The 24079-nt window shown below is 44.4% G+C and overlaps 1 protein-coding gene across 14 annotated transcripts in view; it reads right to left on the bottom strand.

Annotated features, from left to right (window-relative positions):
* Positions 1–24079, bottom strand: part of FRMPD1 (FERM and PDZ domain containing 1) — a 151148-nt gene that overhangs the window by 9247 nt on the left and 117822 nt on the right. For 12 of the 14 annotated variants that reach the window (XM_079925716.1, XM_079925717.1, XM_079925719.1 and 9 more), the window contains 11 exons: positions 23784–23886; positions 20289–20334; positions 16632–16739; positions 12944–13039; positions 8252–8377; positions 7023–7142; positions 6038–6174; positions 4873–4999; positions 4634–4729; positions 2667–2849; positions 1707–1854 (listed from right to left, as the gene is read on the bottom strand). In XM_079925716.1, coding sequence (XP_079781842.1) covers positions 1707–1854; positions 2667–2849; positions 4634–4729; positions 4873–4999; positions 6038–6174; positions 7023–7142; positions 8252–8377; positions 12944–13039; positions 16632–16739; positions 20289–20334; positions 23784–23886 — 1290 coding nt within the window. Of the gene's footprint in view, positions 1–1706; positions 1855–2666; positions 2850–4633; positions 4730–4872; positions 5000–6037; positions 6199–7022; positions 7143–8251; positions 8378–12943; positions 13040–16631; positions 16740–20288; positions 20335–23783; positions 23887–24079 lie in introns of those variants that run through there. The other 2 variants (XM_079925714.1, XM_079925715.1) reach the window with 2 other exon arrangements.

Below are 24079 nucleotides of genomic sequence, written 5' to 3'. Positions count from 1 at the left end.
TGGCCTAGGGACCTACTGGTGCCACAGGGCTTTTAGGAAAGTTAAAAGTCATCCACTGCTGGTACTTGGGAGGGATTCATGGTGAGAGTGTCGGGGGGGCATTGAGTCAGGTCTCCAATTTCTCATGCACCATAGCCTCCAGGTGTGATCCTTCTAAACTTCTCTCTGATCACATTACACTCTATTTAAACCCTCTTTTGGCTTCTCTTGTCTACAGGGAAGCACCTAAGCTCTCCTACTAAGGTTGGGGCCTCTCACAGGATGGCCCTGATCCCCTCAGCAGCCTGGTCACCCTCTAACAGGATGGCCCATACCCCTCCTCAGCAACTTTGTCACCCTGTCACAGTGCAGCCCCCACCCCTTCTCAGCAGCCTGGTCACCCACTGCAGCCTTCCCATGCTCCAGCCACTACAGGGAGCTTCTCACACATCACGACCTTACCCTTCGTGTCATGCCTCCATTGTGTCCCCTCTGCTTCAAGGGATCTCTCCTCCCTTCTTTGCCTGGTTAACTCCACCATGTTCTTCATGACCTCTTTCAAATACCTCCTGCTCTGGAGGCCTCCTGTGACCACTGCCGCCTGCCCTGCGCCCCCAGCCGGCCTCCACAACAGCACCACTCCATGGGGCGCTGTCTCCCTGACCATATTCAGAAGTATCATCCCTTGTTCATAAATTGTGTGAAAGACAAAGGTAACAAGCACACAAAATCTTCACTTCCTAATTATTTTACTTTAGTCTCATCCAGTATCTATGATTACTTATGCCTATTTTATCCACATGGAGGAAATGCCATGTAATGGTGCGCTACTGAGCACCTCTCCCCACCTTCATGTTCAGTGACAGCACATCAGGGGCTTGAAATTAGTCAGTGGGGAGTGTTTATGCTATGGAAATAGGCAATTGCTTCAAATTAGAATTCTGTTTTGTTTTGTTTTATCCCTGCAGAGACAGTTGTTAAACATTTACCAGCAAACCACTGGGAAAATGCTGCATCAATAGTGCTGAAGCACCAAGGGAGGAAAGGAGGGGGGTGAACTGGGAGGTTGGGATTGACATATACACACTAACTAATATGTATAAAATAGATAACTAATGAGAACCTGCCGTAGAGCACAGGGAACTCCACTTTGCTGCGCGGTAGAAGCTAACACAACATTGTAAAACAGCTATACCCCAATTAAAAAAAAAGTAGTGCTGAAGCAAAGCCTGGTAGAAACTGGGAGTTGGCCTGGGAAAATGTTCATCTCATCTGGCCTCCCCTACTTCATTCCTTACATCGTATGATTTTCCCTTCTATCTCCAGGTACCCCCTTCTTCTAAACATGTGAGGTTGAGAATTTTTATTATAATTCAAGAAAATGCAAAAGAGTGCCCAGGAATGGGATGAGAAGCTAGGTCAGCTGTATTTTCTGAACAAATAACTGACATCTTGTTTTACTGGCAAAGAAAGATAAAATGCAGTGGATCTTAGAGATGATTTTAGAAAATACTGCAGGGAATCAGAGACCTTCCAAAGCCTTCTTTGGCTCTAGGGGACTCTCAGGTACAAAGAAAGCTTCTCTATTTAGGATTTTGGAAAGATCAACTGCTTACTTCCACTTGGAGTCTCAGCTCCATTCAATGTACCCCCTCCTTTTAGGCTGCCCTGACCTACAAGGCAGTGAAGTGGGCCTGTCCTTACTGGGGCAAGCCTCAGCGCCTCACCTTCTTCAGCGGATACCCGGTGCACCTGTTGTTTGTTTCCCGGCCAGAGGAAAACGGAGGTAACTGGGTCGACATATAGCCTGTAGTACCCAGCAATCAGGCAGGCTAGGTCTTTTGCACTGTTGGATTCCAGCAGCAAAGTCAGAACCTTTGAAAGTAAAGAGAGCTCTTATGTTTATAAAGGGCTAAGGGATAGTCTGAAGACTGGCAACAAGGCCATGTGGCGCCAGTGAGAGATTCCAACTAAATCCAGCCACGGTCCACAGGCAGGCCCCCTGGTGTCCCATTTTCTCATCTACAAGACTTGAAATGAGTGTGCACACGTGTGCACACCCACAACCACACATGCATGCACACACACTCACACATGCACAGTGGGATCCTCCCATCCAATCTCCACAATGTCTCCTGTCCCCCTATCCCAACCACCCTACCCTGTTCATTCATACCATGGGGCCCCTTCAAGACCTGACCTGGAAAAGGAAAAGAAGCAGGAGCGAGCAGAGAAGGAGGAGAGGGGGGTAAGAAGAATGAAGCACCAGCCCTGAGCATGCTGGGATTAAATCAAAGGAAGGCAGGATAACTGTAGGACCTTCCAGAGAGGCTCAGGAAGCACCCCACACCACTTACCCATTTTAACTGCTGCCACCCAAAATCCTGGGCAGCCATTCTGGTCCCATGCATGTAATAAAACCCTCTGGTGCTCCCATCTAAGTTTCTGAACCCATCAGGAAAGTACATGGTCCAGCTCAGTTTATATAAAAAACCTTTTAGGACCTGTCCAGGAAAATGCACCCTGTTCATCACTTTCCCTTTGGTGGGACAGGATGGACAATTCCACCTCTTAAGCAAATGTTGGACATTAGACTTTCTTAATATCCAAACTCATATAAACTACCCTTGAATATTTAGCCCCAGATTCCAGAAGCTGGACTCAAAAATCTCTTCCCCATGTATTACCTTGATGTTCTGAAGATGCACTTTGACCATGCTCACTTTCTCAGACTCTTCTGTCAGCTCTACACGACTGATGTTTGCAAACTCTGCCAACGTGGACATGATGTTGAGTTTGCTGTTGATAATGTGGCTAATGCCATACTTGGCTCCAACTAGAAGGGCAATGTAGGATTCTCTATCCTGTAACTGCAGAAGGCGGGAAAGGGAATTAGTTTCCATTCACAAGCTAGTGAAAAAATACATTATACATGTAGGACATGATACCTCTCTCTGCAAACCCCTTGATTCTTATTTCAGGTCCTCACCACCACTCCCCTAGACTACCAAGTTAGGTAGCCTGGGCCCCATCTACAGATAAATTAAGTATAACTTTATCTCCCATAATACACTTCACAATAGAGAATCAAACCACAGGACTTTGACCTGTTCCATAAACACAACCATACAGTTTCACACCTATGTACCTATATTCATGCTGTGCCCTCCTCTTGGAATCCCTTGCCTGTCATCACTATCTACTGAAATCCTGACCCTTCTTTAAAAGCTTCCATCAAAACCTACTGCCTACAGAAAACATCGGCCTGACCTGCTCCTCAAACCACAACAGTCCTTTTCCTCTGTGTTGTTTTCACACCATATCCTCTGCACTTCTCTGATAGCACTGAGGTAAGACTTCTTACTGTAATTTTTTGTATTTAAGTCATATTCCATGCTAAGGTCCCTGACAACAGAGTCTGCATGTATCTACATTTGTAACCCCCAGTGCCCAGCAAGCACCCTGAGCCAGTTCAACGTGGTTGGTTTCTCCTCCCACTACCAGCTCTTTCCTTAGACAGGAAAGGTAAAGAGGAGCTGGGGATGGGACCTAGACAGTTGGCAGAGGGCAGGTTTAGCCCTTGGGAAAAGTGGGCAGTTTTTCTTGTACTTTCAAGTTTCCTTGCTGTGATCTAGTCTCTTTTCTACCATTTAGTCCTCTACTTGTACAAAGACTCAATCTATTTTTCCCTTCCTCTGACTATCTGATGCTCTTCCTTTCTCTCAAAACACTGATTCTCTTTTTCCATTTACATTGTTAGCTCAGCAGTCTGATTAAATTGACCCATCACTGCTGTAAATGACTGAGAGGCACACCAAATGCACTGAAAGGAGTTTTGCTATTATAAAATATATATATAAAACTGGTAAATTGTCTGGCTTTGTGCTGGAGAGTTCTGGGGCTGACTGAGTGGTGAGGGAGAGTTCCCTTAGGCCACACCCCCCATCACTGACTGCCGCAAAGCACATAGCTCTAGGCCTAGGCTCCAAAAAGCAGGCCAGGGGAGGAATGGGTAACACAGCAGGGGGCTCTTTTGCTTCTCTTTTCCCTTCTCACCCTTCCACCCCTTACTTCTTCCCTTCTTCTGAACAATCGGGGCCCCAGCATGGCAGTCAGTCTAACATTCTTATCTTTCCTTCGTGATTTCCATTTTTTCCTCTTTACCTTCATATACCCAAAGCTCCAGGGTACTCTGGAGTATCTGGAGCTGGAGTACCTGGAGTACTTACGTACCCTGCCCTCAAAACGCCTTTCCTCTGTACTGAAATCTGGCCAAATCCAACCTTCTTGCCTTTCCTTAACCCCTTCTTCCCCACTCAACCTGAAGCTAGCAGTGGTGGCCTCTGTCATCAAACCCCACAGCAATGGTCCTGTGCCTCTTGTGGCTTTGCTTTGTCTTGTTGGGTGCCTTGCTCCATCATTTTAGGGTGGGAATCACATCTCATTCAGCTCTGCCTCCCCCAGCATCTGTCAGAGGGCTGGCTCTAAGCAATGTCTTGATAGACACTCCCTAATGGCATAATATTTAGTTTCCCAAACAAATTCTAGTCCATGACCCAGTCCTCAGGAATTTTAGGCTAACAGATACATTGATCTTCAGAGAACCTCTTGCAACCTTTATAAGGGTAGGACCCTACAGTTCTTTAATACATACCATTAAAGTAGCATTAAAGATTTTCCCACCATATGTCTTGAGTTCCCCAAGGATCTGTAGATAATTTAAACGTAGCTGGGCAGCAGAAATAAGTTGCTTAAGTAGGAAAAAAGAAAATGAAAAAGACTGTTGAAGTCAGAGTTTTTCATTTGTCTAAAATGCAGTCAATGTTGAAAATTCTTTCCCTGAGGTTTCACAACAGACAGCTGTGTGATCGACAGGGGCCGTGGCTACATTACCTTCTGTCTGGGTTCCAGCAAATTCTGGTTCCTCTTCATGTGGAAGCTGATGGCTTTCTTGATGTCTTTTCCTTTCATGTTTCGTAGCAAAGTTGGAGATATAAAGTTCTCTATTCCCCAATCCTTCCTGCCACAAGACATTGGAGACAAGGAGGCCCATTTTTACAGTGTACTTGACTCTAATGAAGAGCATAATTATATTTGATTCAGTACTTAGTGATCTAAGAATACTGTAATTATAAGCTTCTTTTTCAGCAGAAGATATATATGGCTGGTTTTGTGGAGTGTATGTAAATATATACATGAAGAGTGTGTGTGTGTTTGTGTAATTATCTATCTATCTATCTATCTATCTATCTATCCATCCATCCCTCGATTCAAACACACACACACTCCACAAAAACCAGCCATTCAGGAATTAAACCCCATGGTCATTCTAGGAGCTCATTACTCATCACACCTGTATAGCACACTCTCATGGGGCAACACGTAGCACCTGTGAATCCCTGAGGCCATGCTTCAGAATGATGCCAGCCTAACGGCCTCAAAACCTCCCAACAAACTCATTAAAAATACAGATTCTCAGGTACCACTCCCTAGAGATTTGACCTCGTATATCAGGGGTAAGGCCAAGGATTTGTTTTATTTTTTTAAATATAATTCCCCATCCGATTTTGATGCTCAGGCAAGAGGTTAGCAAATCGGGGTGACACCACACAGAGCAAGGTGAAATTTTAAGCTGAGAATCAGGAGGTATCAGAACCTCAGGACTTGAAACTACCCTAATAGGAATCTAAGGCAACACGACTGGTTCACACCAAATGAATCTTCGAGGCATTCCTGCCCTCAGAACAGCTTTATGCTGAAGTCGTCAACTGATTTCCCGAGACATCCTCCCAGGAACTGGGAAATTACAAAGGGATCCTGTGTCGTTCCATCTGGAGTTGGTTTCTGCCCCAGAGGGAGCAGCCAGGTTCTGATATCTGGGGAAGCCAGGCTGGGTTGGACAGGGTGGAGAGGGAAATGAATGGGAAGACAACAGACAGATGGGTAGGTGGGTGACTATCAGCTTTCTGTGAATTCGGCCATCCTGGCCCAGGGCCAGCCAAGTTACAAATGCAACACAGCTGCTGCTGGCGGGACACAGAAGTCCCCTGCCACTCACTCTATGTATTTCAAAGAGATCTTCTGTGGCTGGGCACATGCGTAGATCCGCTCCTGGATGTGCAGGGCCGCGAGCCGGAGCGCAGAGCTGCATTTCATTTCCACGGCAAAGCGCTCCTGGAGCACATCGCTGCAGCTCTAGGAGAGATTAGATCAGAGGAACTGGGAAACAAGAACAGATTGTGTTCCTTGTTCTCTCAGGTGAAAGGCAGCTTTGAGACCTGGCTCTGCCAATTCTGGGCTGTGTGACCTTGGTTACTTGACTAAGACTATCTGCGCACTGGTACTTCCCCTTGATAAATGAGGATAGTCACACCTACCTTACATAGCTTCTCTGAGGTTTAAATTAGATAATGCATTTGAAAGCAGGTATAGGGACACTGTGTTATTCAAATATAAAGTACTGCTGCTGTTGTTGTTATCATTTGCTGCCACCATTTTTATAAGACTTTGGGCAATCAATACACCTAGTTATCTCATCTGTAAAATGGTGATGTCTCCCAAATGATTTTTCCATCAGAATAAAAATGACATAATAAACCTCACCTAAGGAAGTAGAGCAGGTGGAACACCGGGCTAGGAGGTCAAGGAACCCATTTTTGGCTCCACCATCAAATGGGGAACCCAGGCAAATTATGTGACCTTTCCAAGACTCAGTTTCATCATTTCTGAAGTAAGGCTCTGAAGTACTAATGCCCCTTTTAGCAGTAAAAACTGTAACTCTAAAGATCCTAAATGGTATTAGAAAATGTATCATCTACATTGAGGACTAAGCCTTAATTTCATTAATATATTGCAAATCTCCTAACATAGCAACTCAGTAACATTAAAAGGAACGCTGAGGGATAATCAGGCCCACTCTCCCTCAGATAAAGATAATCCCTACCAGGGAGCTGCTTAATTGCCTTGAGCTCATGTTCAAAATAACCCAATGTGCCCCCTTCGAGAACAACCACTGTTATTTTAGGAAGGGCAGACCGGGTCACCTGCAGATAGAGGTATTCAAAGGCTACTGGGTCTTCTTTCAGGAGGTCCAGGGGGTCCTTGGGAACAAAACACACCCTGAAGAGGCAGCGGTAGTCATGTGACTCTTCCCTTTGTACCACCTGGGATGCGTAAGAGAGACACGATTCACCTTCTGCTTTTGTTCTCACAGTTATTCCACAAAACAACTTTTTTAAAAAGACAATGAAAGTCCCCAGAGATTTCAGTTTTAGTGCTTCCCCAGTCAGTGCAGACCTTTGCCGCCAATTTAACTTTCCCATGGGTATAAAATGTAAAAGGCTCAAAACAGCAAAGTTTCCCATTGATCCCATCAACCCCTTTCCAGAAGAAATCTCTGGGTCTGGTTTCTTATATACTGTTCCAGAGACAGTCTATGTGTATATATGCTCCTATAAATGTACATTCTTTTCTTTTCCACAAATAATAGTATATTATACATTATGTATATACATATCTATGTGTGTGTGTGTGTGTGTGTGTGTGTGTGTGTGTGTGTGTATATCTCTCTCTCTCTCTCTCTCCTGTACCTTACTTCTTTTTCACTTCAATGATCTTAGTGATTTAACTTGATTTCTTTTTCCAATGCTAATGGAACAGAAGTGATTTAAAAACAGGTTTGTAAGCAGCAGTATTAGAAGATGAGTGACCACGGTAGGAATTCATCTGCAGTGAAGAACGCTCAGAGCGGCTTTCATGAGCTCGTGCCTTGCTCATGCTGTTTCTCTTCTTAAAAATTATGGAACTGACCTGTGTTTGGCTTTAAAAAGCTAGTATGACAAATCACTGAGTGGCTGAAAGATTGAGTGGTACAGGTGGACTGACTGTGTTAGCCCTGTCCTGCCGTCAAGGACGAGCTCAGAGGGCAAGTCTCACAAAAAGGGCTTAGACGCAGCAACAGATGCTTCCCTGACATCTCAAAGGCAGCAGGTTCAGAGGAAGGTCATCAGAATTGGAAGCAAAAGATAGAGCTCTATTGGCTGTGTTACCTTGAGTAAGTCACCTTACTTCTCTAAGCCTCTGTCTCCTTGTCTGCAAAATAGGGGCCTGCCTACCTCATACAAAAACCAGGCTGAGTGAGCTCTGTGCCTTCTGGGCACAAGGAAGCGCATCAAACCTGCAGATGCACTCAGCCCTATACCCAAAGGTTCTGGCTGAGGCGTGCAGCTTGCCCAGCCCAGATCTCCTCACCAGGAGCAGAAGCAGGTGGTACCTGCTGGATGAGCTCCTCCTCGTGCAGCAGGTGCAGCCGTGAGATGTTGTACTGCTCCTCCAGGGCCAGCGCAAAGTACTCCATACTTCGGATCGACAGCTTCTCCTTCACCGTGAGGATGATGTCCTGCAGGCACAGAGGCATAAGGGTCACCGAGGAACAGGCCAGCCCTCACGTTCAGGCACAGAGCAGGGAGGACTCCCTTCACTTTCCCTCTGCTCCTTGGTGCAGCTGGGGAGAGAAAGGCCTACACTGACCGGGTCCACTGCCAACGCAGGCAGCCGAATCTTGACGGGCCGCATGTGGGACTTCTCATTGCCCCTCAAGGTCCTACACCCACCGCTCCCCTTCCCTCAAGGCTCCAGCACCACCCATACGGCCACCCTCTCTTGCTTTACTCGAAAGGCTGAAGCTATCCTTTGGGGCCTTATGCCTCTCTTCAAGGTCTCCAGATTCATCCTCTCTCTGGAGTCTGCATCATCAACTGCTTACCAGACAGAATCACACCACCTACTCTCTATGTAACTATGGGAAATCAACCTGATGCTCCTGAACCTGTTTCCTCCTATGAAATGGAGGATAAGGATGCCTATTTAGAGGGGCTGATGGGATGACATGATAATTAATACTGTGCCACCAGAGTTGCCATGCCACATTTTCCTCGTTCACTACAGTGGCCGCTTGTCATCACAAGGTCTTTGCTGCCTCAGGGCATTCACAACGCTGTTCCCTCTGCCAGGCACACTCCTCCCACACTCTTCACAAGGCCTGTTTCTTTCTCTTCAGAGAAAACTTCTCTGGTCGCTGTATCTAAATGAGATTGCCCCTGTTATTCTCTGTCCCAGGTCCTGTTGATTTCCTTCCTCACTACTGGATATGATTTTCTTCAACGACAGCTCTGTTCTCTAGTAATAGATAAGACAGTACAGTAAAGTTAAGTGAATGGGCTCTAGACCTAGACTTCCACTCACTAGCTGTGTGTCCCTGGATGAAGTGCTTACTCTCTCTATGCCTCAGTGTTTTCATCTCTAAGATGGTCATAATATTCACACCTCTCTCAGGGGTTGTGTGCGGTAAATTAATTTCCCCATATATGGCATTTAGAATCGCACCTGGCAGATGGCAAGTGTTCAATACATGCTAGCTGCTGCTATTTGTTTTCTTGCTTATTGTCATTTACGCCGCTAGATGCTAACCTTCCCCAGAATGTGAACCTTGCTTGTCTCGTGCTCCATTATATCCCCAAAGCTTGGCACTCAGTGATGCTCAATAAACTTTCACTCAGTGAATAAATAATCATCACAGACTCATCATAGACGCCCTGCCAGAATCTCAGATTTAGTAAGTGCCACACCATCAGGTGCTACCTGTTCCTCACAGCTCCCGATTCTGAATCCTCTTCCCACTTGCTCCATCGCCCTCCATAACTGACCAGTGACGAAGTCCTGAAAGGTCTATCTGCTTCTGTAACTCAACATTAATTCAATGCCTACTGTGAGCTGGCCATGATGGACAGCCCCTCACTGGATTCTGTCCCCTCTCTCCATTCTCCATTTGGCTTGAGTTCACACGTTTCTCCTGGCTTTGTTGAGTGGTGCCCTAAGGACCCCACCCCGCCACCCATCTGACCGCCACCTCGCATCTAGAGCAGGGGTTGACAAACCATCACCTGTGGGCCAAATCTGGTCCACGGCTTGTTTTTGTAATTAAAGTTATATGGGAACACAGCCATGCCCATTCTCTACAATGGCAGAGTTGAGTAACCATGACAGAAGCCCCATGGCCTGCAAAACCTAGAATATTATCTGCCTCTTTACAGAACAAGTTTGCTGACCCCTGATCTAGAGAAACTTGTCTAAGCCTTGTACTCCTCATGCTCTCCCTGGCTCAAGAATATTCAGTGGTCCCCATGGCCCACTAGCCCAAATCCAGACTCCTTAGCTTAATATTCAAGGCTCTCAAGTATCAGGTGCCAGCCCACTTCTCCCACTTTATCTTCCGCTGCTTCTTCCAATGTACCCTGCTCGCAAGCCCCATATACTTGCCAAACTTTCCCATCATTGGATCTTTTGTTTGTTTGTTTGTTTGTTTGGGTTTTTTTTGCGGTACGTGGGCTTCTCACTGTTGTGGCCTCTCCCGTTGCAGAGCACAGGCTCCGGACACGCAGGCTCAGCGGCCGTGGCTCACGGGCCCAGCCGCTCCGCGGCATGTGGGAACTTCCCGGACCGGGGCACGAACCCGCGTCCCCTGCATCGGCAGGCAGACTCTCAACCACTGCGCCACCAGGGAAGCCCATCACTGGATCTTTGTTGGTGTCATTCCACATGCCCGGGAAGCTGTCTTCACCTACCACTCCTGACCCATTCCTGTCCATCTTTCCAAGTCGGCCTCATAGGCCATCACATCCTGGGGGCCTTTCCTTGCCACCCAGCTGGAAGCTCTCTCTTCCTAGAGCCCACACCACACCATTTTCATATCCCGATTTCCTGGTTCTGAGCACACTGTACCCACAACAGTCTCCTTGTGAAATAACCCCAGGTCTCATCTCCTCACCCCAGCCCCACCCCAAGACTCTAGGCTCCCTAAGGGAGTGACCTGGCATAAATTATTTCTGTATCATCAACAGCTTTGCCGGCACACACAAAAGAGTCACTAAATGTTCACTGGGTCAAATGACATGTTACTTTCCTTGATTTAGAGAAAGAGGTTTTCTAATGTAAGAAATTTGCTTCTCTTGAGAAGGCAGTGGGGAAGAGAAGTCACTGATGAACTGACAATGGTTTTTCCCTTTTTTACCCATTTGGGGATTTGTTTACATACCCCCCTCTTTCTCTGTCATAAAGAGCTAAAAGACTTGCTTTTCAAAAATTTGGCTACTACAGGGAAGTAAAATTAACCAGTATTGTACCAGCTAACTCCTTGCCCATTTCGCCAACTCCATCTGTCATCTTGGCTTTAATTCCCCTGTGGTGTGTGTAAGTCATCTCAAAGTCTTTTTGGCCACCAAAGGGGGACTCACTTTAAATAAAGCATCCCCTCCATTCCAATGCACTTTGCTCAAAGATGACAGAAGTAGACACCTTGTCTAACACATTTGCACAACTTTCATGCAGAATGGCAGCGTGGCCACCTCCAGTGCAGGGTTCAGAGACAACAGACCAAGTTGGAAGCCAGCTAGGAGCTAGCTGACCTTGACAAGTTTGGGATCTCTTGGGCCAGTGTTCTCATCTGAAAAGTAGGTTAATAATTGTCACTTTACAAGGTTACTGGGGGCATTGAGTGAGACAGTGCACGAGGAAGTACCCAGGGAAGTGCCAGACATGTAGTGAACACTGAACAAATCCATTCCCCCCTCCCTTCCTCCATTGGGTTTGAGCTTCCCAGGGTCAGACAGGCTTTCTCCAGCTTCTCCTCAGTCACACCAAGATAAGAACGGGATAGAGCATTTGGGGCAGCCCTAGGAACTGCCAAAGGGAGGTGCCAGGGAACACTGGTGTGTGAGCGTGCATTGAGTATGCATGTGTGCACTCAAGTGCGTGTGCGTGTGCGTGTATGTGTATCTTGGCTACTGTCCAGTACCTATAGCTGCACTTGCCCACCTGAACCTGCTCTTCCCCTGGTATCAGAAGAGCTGGGCTCAGTGTTGACTCTTACACGATTTTTAATGTTTGAACAACTCCTTTTTTGCTTCTTCCCTGGTGCCTCCCTCTAACACTATTTGCTTCCTTGTTCAGAAACTATAGTGCCATCCCTTATTGTCTATGGATAAAATCCAAACTCCATTGCCTGCCATTCGAGGCCGTCCCCAGCCAGCCTGTGCCGTCTCCCACTCCTCCCATGAGAAAATGGCCTGTGTTCCAGTCCTGTGGGATGGTTTACTGCTTCCTGGGCAATGCTTGTCTTACTGGCTCTCTGCCTTAGTTCATGGGACTTCTTCAGATTGATGTGCATCCTCTAACCCCTCAAAAACCCTGTCCCCACCTGTGCTTGTTGAAGTCTTAGAAACCCTTCAAAGCTCGGCTCAGGTCCAGCTTCCTTGCAAAGCCTTCTCTGACGTCCTGACAGGACAGAACATGGTCAGATAGAAAGATGGTGCTCTTTCCCTTGCATGCTGGGCACTTCCTTGTCCCTCTCCCTACAGCCCTTACTTCGTCCTGCCCTGGACTACTGCGAGTTCCAAGAATGTCCATCTTCCCTCAACTAGACTGCAGGCTCCTGGGAGACAGAGACCACTTTCTACCTCATTCTGTACCACCTGCCTCAGAGTATCTCCTCTGGGGGAACTTGTTAAATGAAAGTCAAACTGACTTCCATCCAGAATAGAATTCACAGGGGCCTGGACCTGCCCGCACACCTTGCCTGGGATTTTAGCGACTCTAGTCTTTTGGGTAGCAGGTGGAGTCCCATACAAGAGGCAGGGAATCCCAGTGGCTAAGGGTGAAAGCTTATGAGTTGTATTGGGTACTTCATCTCTCTGAGCCCTGATTTCCTCCCCTGCAAGACGGTGATTAAAATACCAGCTTGCTGGGTGTTTGTGCAACTAAATGAGATAACACAGTGCTTGGCTTACTGCAGGTGGTCAGACCATGGTGGTTGTGAGATCACCAAGGTAGCTGCCTGGCAAGATGCCCCCGGGGTCCTGGGAGCCAGCAAATTCTCACTGGGAAAGAGATTCAAGTTTATTCTGAATACCTTCACAGTCGTGTGTGCCTCAAACTTGAAAGCTTTGGTCTGTCCATTCTCCAAGTACACCTTGAGCACGTTGGGCATACACAGCAGAGAATTACCCTGGAAAACACAAGAGTAGTGTTGAAACTGTCCCTTCCTGTCCCTGGGTGTGACAGATCCTCAGCTTCCCTGGCCCTGCCTGGTGAAGAGAGCAGGATTTTCCCCAACCTCCTCACCACGTTGTAGATTGATTCTTGACATTTGGAGATTTGTCCAATGGATGAGGTCTATGCCACACAGATACCGGCATGCTTTGTTCCAGGGATAGCCACTAGAACTGGAAGACGGTGAAGAGTGAGCCCTGCCACGAGCATACTGACAGCACTGTGTGAGCCTGTACGATGTCACGCGGCCATCAGCTGACACTTCACTGCTGGTTGCCGCCCTTATGGGATGCAATTTGGCAAGTCAGGTGACAAGCATGCACATCGTCTCAGATGGGCCTTTCTGAGATTCTTGCACTGTGCCTTGTGGGGTTGGGTGAAATGGGGGGTAGGTTGCTCCCTCAGAGCCCCCTCAACATTTTACTATTTCATTCCCTACAGTAAAGCAACACCAAAGGGCAGAGGGCTGCTCTCCGTCTCTACTCATCCCAACCATCACTCCGGATTTATGAGAACAACTGCCCCCAATTCTAATCTCTGCAAAGAGTTTGGGTACAAAGCCCACCTGGGTTAGAAGCTTACCATCTTTTTTCAAAAACCTGACAGCCTTTTTCAGATGAGAAGTTTGTATCTTCTAAATATAAGGCCACTTGTATCGTTTAAGCAAGACTCACATTCATCACTCTACATAACTTTTTTTTTAAACCACAGTACTTTTATGGAAGAAAAAGGAATATGGTCATATCCCAGTGCCATTTCACACTCAGTCAGGGATGAGGGATTTCACATCGCGCATGTTGTCATCTCACTACTCTGGTTTAGGGTATTTAGAAATCTTAATCTTTGGAATTCCCAAGTATGACATGCTTTCCTTGATACTTTATTATTTGTGATTTACCAAAAAATACATCCATAACATCATCACATAACTAAGGCTTTTCTCTAAGGCTTCTTCCAATTTTTATCTATACCTGTAAATAGCTTTTAGAGAGCCGCACTAATAGAACATGCACGATTCTATGTGCATTTTTACTCAACACATATACACTTCTTCATGTGGGTTTAATGTTTATAATTTTAATGGACTTATAAAGAGTCTGTTGAGTTGAAATATCAGAATTTCTTTAACCATTCCTCTGCCCTAGACATTTAACATTTTTTCAAATTTTTTGCAATTTACCTATCAGTAAAACAGATATCTTTAACTACATGGATTTTTGCATTTAAATTATGTTATAGACTTAAATTAATGAGAATGTGGTCCTTGGCCCACTTTTATGGCATTCATTAAGTTTTGTTTTCTTCTACTCCCAGAGATTAAATCAATTTACAAAGCCACCGATTAGTACATGAGTGTAGCTACTTTCTTGGCATCAGGGCTTACATTTTTCTTTATTTGTGCTCATTTACTAAGTACGAAGTAGCAGTTCTTAATATTTTCCTTTGCATTTCTTTAACGGTTAGCAAAGTTAAGCATATTTGAAGTGTTGGTTTCCTTAAGTCAGACAGAGAAAGATAATACTGTATGATATCACTTATATGTGGAATCTAAAAAATAAAACAAACTAGTGAACATAACAAAAAAGAAACAGACTCACAGATCTAGAGAATAAACTAGAGGTTACCACTAGGGAGGGGGTGGAGGGGCAAGGTAGGGGTAGGGAATTAAGAGGTACCAACAACTATGTATAAAATGAATAAGCTACAAAGATATATTGATCAGCACAGGGAATATAGCCAAAATTTTATAATAACTATAAATGGAGTATATAACCTTTAAAGATTGTGAATCACAATGTTGAAACTTGAAACTTATATTGTATATCAACTATACCTCAATAATAAAAAACCCCCAAACCCCCAAATGTTGGTTTCCTATTTCAGATTCTTCTAGGGTCTTAGTATGTTTCAAGGGAGAAAGTTTAGCAACTGATTTTATCATCTTTTAAATACTTGAGAGGATGAAAATGCAGGTCACAATGATGAACTCTCGCTGGTTTGGCTGTCTCTGCCTCACGTGGCTGATACAGAGACTCGGTACCCTGAGCTGCAAGTCTCCCCAGGGGATCTGGTTCACATCTGCAGAACCCTTATTCTCTACCTGTTCTGTTAGTTGGTTCTAGCTTCTACTTCTCTTTACTATGTACTACTCTTTTTTTTTTTTTTTTGTGGTACGCGGGCCTCTCACTGTTGTGACCTCTCCCGCTGCGGAGCACAGGCTCCGGACGCGCAGGCTAAGCGGCCATGGCTCACGGGCCCAGCCGCTCCGCAGCATGTGGGATCCTCCCGGACCGGGGCACGAACCCGTGTCCCCTGCATCAGCAGCCGGACTCTCAACCACTGCGCCACCAGGGAAGCCCTACTATGTACTACTCTTAAAAACACACGTTGAATCAAAATTCAATTTGCTGAAGAGGTTTGATCCATTTTCACAAACATGGACACACAGAGACTCAAATATTTCAGACTGACAGGATCTCAGGTCTTTTCTGATTAATACATTAGGCCTCCCACTAGACCTTCCTGAACAAATCCACCTTTTACTCTGAGGTCTAACTGAAGGTGGAGTCTGTTAAGCAGCAGGACAAGAAGAAAATAAGGGCTCTCCAGATGTGAATCAGATCGCCTGAATCTGGTGTTACAACGGCCGTGACTCCCCATTCACTGGTCTCTATGCTAAGAAAACCAGATAAGGACAAGTTTCTTGAAACTCCCCATTCACTGGTCTCTATGCTAAGAAAACCAGATAAGGACAAGTTTTTTGAAAGTTTCAAAATCTATTATTGATCACTGAATTCAGAATGGTAATAGTTACAGACCATCGGGTGGAAAATATTTAAATTATGAATATATGAGTCTTTAACAGTCCACATTGAAAACATCAAACTCTAGCCAACATTTTCCCTTTACAAACTTGTCTTCTGAACCCTCATATCCAACCACACCAATCCTGGGTATTCCCATATCAAAAAGGACTAGACAGCATATCACAGTGGAAAACAGAAGAACTGAAGTCACACAGACCTGTGCTCCTGTATTTCTAGCTATGTGATCTCAGAGGTTAATTCTCTTAACCTCTCTAAGCCTCTGCTTCCTCTTTTGTTAAAATACCTCCCATGCAGGGTATGGTGATGACTAAGGATTATGTACCCAAAATTCATGCAGTAGAGGTTCAATAGATGATGGGCTGTTTAAAAAAACCAAAGCCACCCCCCTCCTCCAGCCCCCATCACTACTATCAATATATCACCTTCAGAGGGAATACTAAGTTTGAAGATTTAGAATGAGAAATGAACAATTGGAATCTGTTGAAATTTCAAGGGCAGAAAAATGGAGTCACAGAATGACAGAGCCACACCCAGTGCGTCTCTCCCTGTCCACCATTTGCAGGTGCCTCACTAAGGGGGCACAGAGCCTCAAGCAAGCCCTCTGCACTCCCTCTGCATCCCCTCCATGCTGCAGATTCCAGAGTCCTCAGGAGATACATGCCAGGAGGCAGCTCACCCACTTCATGAAGAGTCATTTCAACCTCCTGACCAGTGACGCACCTGGCTGTGTCCGCTGACGAGCACTTCCTCTGCAAAGTGCACCTTCACGGGGTTGGTCTTCAGCCTGGCTCGCTTCTCCTCCGTTAGGAAGGAGGACTTGGGGACTCCCTGTAAAACATTAACACGACACACTTTAGAAAAATGTGGGACTTTCATAAAAGCCATGTACATCTTCTCGTTTCTTAAAAACAAAAGCAAAAGCTTGACAGCTGTTGAGAATTCAATTAAAACCCACAGAGAAGGACGACATCCCATTAGAGATCTCTTTTCATAAAATTTAGGGATCTCAACCCAATGTTCTTATGTGTCTGAGGACAGCTCAAGATTCAATACAGTGGCCAAAGGCTGTGGTATGATGAAGACAAAGAGAACTGGCCTGTGAGCAAAGAAACCTGAATTCCAACCCAACTTCAGCTACTCAACAGTTCTGAGAACTACCTCAAACACAAATTGTTATGGAAGAAAACCAGTTGTGTGTATGTGTGTGTGTGTGTGTGTGTGCACACGTGTGTGTGTGTGTGTGTGTACACACTCCTTTCTTTGGCCTTCAGTCTTCTCTTCTGCACAGTATGGGAACTGGACCAGGAGGCAGAAACAGCATAATTCTAATGAGCATGGGTTCTGGGGTCTAACTACCTGAAAAAAGCCCAGCTCTACTGATTTCTGCATGTGAGACCATGTGCCTGTGAGGCTATGGTGTCCTCATCTGAAAAAGGGGGATAACCAATACATCTACCTTGCAGGATTCTCTTTTGGCACAAATTAAATAAGTATTAGTATTAATATTATAATAAATAATGTATTATAATTAATAGAAATACAGATCTATACAATTAAACCAAAACATATTTTAATCATAAAATTCTGTGTCCTAGAGAAGCAGTAATTAGTATTCCAACTTAGGATTTTATAATTCCTAATCAATTTCAAATCACTTGAGGACTCTAAGAATCCACTTGGAGAAAGATGAGCATTCTTGCTGAAGTAAAATATGTATGATCATTTGTCTTATGATCATATAACTTCTGGTGAGAGGCCCGAGCGGGCTAGACAATATTCAGGGCGTTTCTCAGGGGCACAGGGGCCATCACCTGGGCTAATATCAGCTTTCCCTGCAGGATTTCCAAAGTACAGTATTCATACTCCTCTTTTCTTGGCAACCCCATAGGAATCTTAGGAATGGTACTGGAACATGTTAATTTTCCTCTCCCTATACTTTTTATTTTTTAAAAGGAGGCAGCTATATGCTGCTTCCCTCTCTCCTTACTTAACAAGTGCTATCTTTTGCTATCACTCTTGGAAATAGAGTAGGAAAAGAACTACCTAATTAAGATTAAGACGTTCTCCACTGAGATGATAATCAGCTAAATGCAAAGAATCTCTCAACACCTGCATGATCATTTATAGCGATTAGCTTTCAGTATACTGTTTTTTTATGCATTGGTTTCACACTATTTCACAGGTAAATTCTTCTATTTAGAATAGAAGAATCTCCATTTATCTGTGCATAAAACACTTGGTCTTTCATATTTATGGCAAACATCCTAGTCCTATTTAGGTGGGGTTTTTTTCCTGTTCTACTTCTAAGAAACAAACAAACAAAAAATAACACTTCAAATAAGGAGAGGAGGCAACAATTTCTTTGCTTTTTAGTGTTATGGAGTTTTTGGACCACAGAAATTTAATTTTTTCCACATAATGAAATAGCTGTTTGTTCCACTGTACCTTCTCCCACTCCCTAAATGCTTAGGAATTCTTTCTGCAACTTACGACCGAATAGACACCCATCCATATTGTTGACATTTTTACGGTTTGTTTTTTATATTTAAGTCTTTAACATCAAATGGTGCGAGATATGTCCCAGTACAATTTCTTGAATAATCATCTTTTCTCCCACTGATTTGGGATGCCATATTTATCATATACTTAATTCTTATACTGGTATCTATTCTTGGACTTTCTATTTGATTAGATTGATATATCCAACATTTCATCAAAATCACACTGTTTTAATTACTGCAGCTTTATTAGTTTTAAAATCTAGTATTTCAAGGCCATCATTATTCCTTTTAAAAAAGATTTTCTTGATAAGTCTCACCTTGATATACTTTGTCAAAATCCAAATAAAAGTCCCACAGGGAGTCTGAATTTTCCTTAAGCATATACATTAACATGAGAAAATCCGACATATTAGTAGTCTTCCCATCAAGGAACATAATATGTAACTCCTTTTATATTAAAGAAAAATTTTACTTCCTTCAGTATTATTCTAGTTTCCTTCATGTAAGGCCCACATATTTCTTTTCCCTAAAGTTCTCCTATTTTTTTTTATTTTTCCCTGTAAAGAACTAGCCCTTGGATTTATCAACTTTCCAATTTTTTCTGTTTTCCAAAGCATCATTTAAATTTTTATCATTTTCTTTAATCTGCTTTATGCTTGTTTTATTAGTCTTTTCTTCCTACTTCTTGCACTGAATATTTACTTAACCTGTTTTCTTGTTAAATAATAAAATCACTTTTAAGGTTATGAATGTTACTCTGAGTATAGCTTCAACTGTATATAAGTTCTAAGAAGTAGAGTTCTAAATTTTAATTATTTTCTATCTAGTCTATAATGGTAATTTTTGCTTTTCCATTTGATTCTGTCTTTACTTAGGAGATTGCATTTTTATTCCAAATGACTGGGTGGTTTTAATTAAGTTTTTTTTTTTTTTTTTTTGTGGTACACGGGCCTCTCACTGTTGTGGCCTCTGCCGTTGTGGAGCACAGGCTCCGGACGCGCAGGCTCAGCGGCCATGGCTCACGGGCCCAGCCGCTCCGCGGCATGTTGGGATCTTTCCGGACCAGGGCACAAACCCATGTCTCCTGCATCGGCAGGCGGACTCTCAACCACTGCGCCACCAGGGAAGCCCCTTAATTAAGTTTTTGATAGCTATCAATTTGTGTTTTATTATATTCTGGAAAAGAGACTTATACAGTTGTTTCTTTGGGGAATTTAGTTTTTTTGGTGGTCTGGTATGTGGTCACTTGGATTAGATTATTAAATGCATTATTAAAATTCTCTATGCCCCTATTTATTTTCTTGTCTATTTGTGGCCAAGGCTAAGAGGTATGTACTAAAGTTTCAAAATGAGAATTTTCTGTCAACTTTTCCTCCTTGGTAGTTTTCTCTTACAATCTGATTATATACTTTCCCCTGTATCACATATAAAGGACTACTAGGCTTACAGTGGTTTAGGATGGCTGGTGCCTTTCTGTGCATCATCTGTGCCACACCTTGCCTTGAGGCCGATAAAACACGTTCACATTCAACACCTTGTTGGGTCCTCAGAACAACCCATTAGATAGACAAGGCAGTTACTGTCCTCATCTCTGTTTTACAAAAATCAAAACTGAAACTAAATGACTGCTCCACAGTGATATCACTCAGACCTGTCTTGAAACTCCTAGTTTGGTACCCTTGTCATCCCACTCTGCATAATCACAGGTCTGTCTCCTTAGCTGGACCATGAGTTCTTGAAGCCTGGACCCACATCTGTGTCCTCCACAATACTGGCACACAGGCTGTTTATTCTACGGGGGATATTCTGCTGGGGGTACAGGGTCTTGGGGCCAAGAAGGGTGAAACTAACACACAAGACATAAAAAGAGATATACCGATGTGCAGCGAACAACTGTGATTGAAAGAGAATCTTCAGCTTCCCTGAAAAAAAAGAATAAAGGTAAAAAAAGTCATCATTCTGGGTGATACACGTGTGTGTGTGCGTGTGTGTATGTGTGTTAGGGTCAAAAAGACTGGTAGGATTACAAAGCAGCCTCTCTTGCCTCAGCTTCTTTGGCTCAGCAAAATTGAGGACACTGAGAAAGCAGTGATCTGTGAAGGAACTTCAGCTGTCCCAGATACCACTGCTACCTTAAGAAAATCTTCAGATACTTCCCTCTACCATCTAGTCCATACCTACAGCCACTAAATTAAGTCACTTATCTTTCTTTCTTTTTTTAAATTTTATTTTATTTTTGGCTGCATTGGGTCTTTGTTGCTGTGTGTGGGCTTTCTCTAGTTGCAGTGAGCGGGGGCTACTCTTCGTTGCGGTGTGTGGGCTTCTCATTGCAGTGGCTTATCTTGTTGCAGAGCACAGGCTCTAGGCGCGCAGGCTTCAGTAGTTGTGGCACATGGGCTCAGTGGTTGTGGCATGCGGGCTCAGTGGCTTTGGCACAGGGGCTTAGTTGCTCCGCGGCATGTGGGATCTTCCTTCACCGGGGATCAAACCCGCGTCCCCTGCATTGGCAGGCAGATTCTTAACCACTGCACCACCAGGGAAGTCCCCACTTATCCTTCATTTAGTCTATATGATGGAAAACTCATCCGGTTGCTATGACCACTAGCTAGGTTTACATCCAGAAAAAATTTTTAAGAGAAAACAGAGCACTAACACAGATAACTTAGGTTGCTATTTCAGAAAACTGGCTAAACATTCATGAAATAGAATAAATGAATGTGGATAACACTGATCAGATAAAAGCCAACAAGTTTATGGTGTTTGGGCACACAAGTTTGGCGGGTCCAATCATTTAATCAAATACTAGACATTTTTGTTTTGTTATAATCTCTTAGGTTCCAAAAGTGATCAAATCAACCAGATAAGTGCCAAACTTCCACTTTGCATTAGAGGACAGAGCTGAAAAATCAATTCATATTTTCCTTTATCTCTGCCATTGCTAGAGAAGCAGTTTGCAAAATAATTTCATTTGATTTCTTGCAATATGAACATTTAGGCCAGCTGCTGCCAGTGTGTTACTTCCTCTAACAGATAAACTCAACCTGAGGTTTCTAAGTGCCTGGGGATTGCCTCTTTTCCATTTTATATAAGAACAGGTCTTTTTCAAGAGAATTCACAACAAACCAACGTCCAAGTACTCTCAAAAGGACAGTTTGGCCTCACAGATAATCGGAGGAATCAGAGAGATTTTGTTGGGTTTTTGTTTGCTTGGGTTTTTACTTTTATAAATGGCAATGACACTGGGAATTAAGCTAAAAAAGTAAGCAGTTCCGGGATTCCCACACAAGGCATGTAGCTGAGAGTGCAGATGCAAGCATACATCAGGTCACATCCCTGCTCACAAGTCTTCAGTGGCTCAGTCTTCCAGGAGGAGAATAACCCCTGAACTCGCTGTATCAGCACCAAGACCCTCCATCATCCGGGCCTCACTTACCAGAACTTTTCTCTAGGTATCCAGTGCCTTAGACAAACTGAACCGCTCAGTATCCCTACTCCCCAGCCAGTCACTCCTCCTTGTCACTCTGCATGGATCACCCTTCACCTCCATCTTTGTAGCCCAAATTCTACCCAGCATTAAAGGTAGAACTTGGCCAGCCGAAATACTTCTGTACTCTTCTCTGTTTTGTCAAACCACAACTTCCCCACAAGTCGGAGGAATCTCCAGCGTTTACAGCCCCTTTCCCCTGCTTCTCTTGAGACACCGTCTGCCCTCAATCTTAGCGGGGTATATACGAGCTGTCTCTGTACTACCATCCTGTAAGTGTCTGGGGAGTGGAGCCCCTTTGCCCCCAGGGTTCCTGGCCCATTGAACAGATCAGGGTTCAATGTTACCTAAACATTCAAATTTTGGTCTACTGTTTTAAATTGTGAACACTTTTGTTTATTAGTCAGAGTTTGATCTAGCCTGGCAGAGATATTAGTAGCAGTGAAAATCTAAAATTCATTTGCTGGAATGGAGAAATTCTTTGAGAAAACCACCCAGTAACTGGGAAAGCAAACTTCATGATTTCCATAACCATATTTCATTTTTTAAAATGAAATAATCAGGGCTTCCCTGGTGACGCAGTGGTTGAGAATCCGCCTGCCGATGCAGGGGACACGGGTTCGTGCCCTGGTCCGGGAAGATCCCACATGCCGCGGAGCGGCTGGGCCCGTGAGCCATGGCCGCTGAGCCTGCGCGTCTGGAGCCTGTGCTCCGCAACGGGAGAGGCCACAACAGTGAGAGGCCCGCGTACTGCAAACACACACACACACACACACACACACACACACACACACAAAGAAATAATCAAATCCTTTCCTGGCTGTCCCATCCACTCACCTTATTCCCTAGCAATCTTGAAGCAATATTGGGCGTGGCTGAGAGGATTCTATTTTCTACACTATGATGGATTCTCTGTAAATCTTATGTTTCTCCACAGCGAGACTGTGGACTTCCTGAGGGTGGAGACTGCATCCTGCATTTTCATTTTCTCTTTCTCTGACTTTGTTATTGTTGCCGGTTATTCAGTGTGTGCTGCACATGATAGGCCCTCAGAAATGAAAACCACCACTCACAAAAAGGCACAGACTAAAGTACAAACTTGAAGTATCTTCAAGCTGGCTTTCCTCTAACTCTATTTCTCGTTTCCCTTTATTTATATTAAAGTCATTAAAACAGTGTTGGGTGAAAGTTTGAAAAGACAAAGGACTGCACGTGCCTATAGAACATCTGTCAGGCCTCCTCACTCCTGTCACTCACTTCCTCTGTCTTAAAACCAGGGTCGCCAACTGTCAGTGCCAACCACATTCACTCATTCCACTGAGCACCCACTGTGTGCCTGGTCTTAAGGAGATCATGGTCAAAGCAGAAATTGAGACATTTACAAAAATCACCAGGACACCAGGTAGAAGCTGGTAGGTGCCATACCGATGGAACTACGTATGCCTACAGGCTGCACCAAGAACATTTAGGAAGAGATGTTAAAAGGGTTAAAGAACAATAAGCAGACTTAGTGTCAATTTAGTCTAATTTTGGGCATATGTTACAACAACCCTATACATCCTAAAGGGGTAGGGCCTATGTATTATTCATAATTACATTCCCCGCAGCGCCTAGCACAGTGTTTTGGGCATTGCAGGGGGTTGATAAATAGAGCACCCTGTGCCTCCCCATCACTTCTGTAGGCAGGTGAAAGAGGGCAGATAGTAACCGAGATGGAATTCTAAAACAAGGCTGTTATTGCTGCTTTAAAGGAGCCTGCACTTTACTTAAATCCCAGGGATATCAGTTATGCCCTTTCTGTCTCCCACCCTTGCTCTATAATAATCTGTGCAATATATATAATAATATATATAATAATTCTGTGGATGATGGAAGACAATTTAGTACCTCAGAATATCGACCGCTCGTTCACAGGAAAGGTCTTCAGCAGGCTCGTTGTTCATCTGGAGGATCTGATCACCAGGGAAAAGCTTGCCATAAGCAGAGCTTCCTGTTGAAGAGAAAAGAAGTAACTGATGTTCATGCCAGGAGAGCCCAGACCCCACGTGTCACAGCAGCTCACCTGAATGGCAGCCTGATCCAGTCCCCAGGGCACTGGCTCACCCACACCCCTGGCCAGACTTGGGCTCACATGGATTTCAGTTTTCCTGTTTACAAAGCATGGATAACGTACCTACCATTCA

Source organism: Stenella coeruleoalba (genome assembly GCF_951394435.1).
Source record: "Stenella coeruleoalba genome assembly, chromosome: 7".
NCBI lineage: Eukaryota > Metazoa > Chordata > Mammalia > Artiodactyla > Delphinidae > Stenella > Stenella coeruleoalba.
This window is presented reverse-complemented; position numbering and strand designations above follow the sequence as displayed.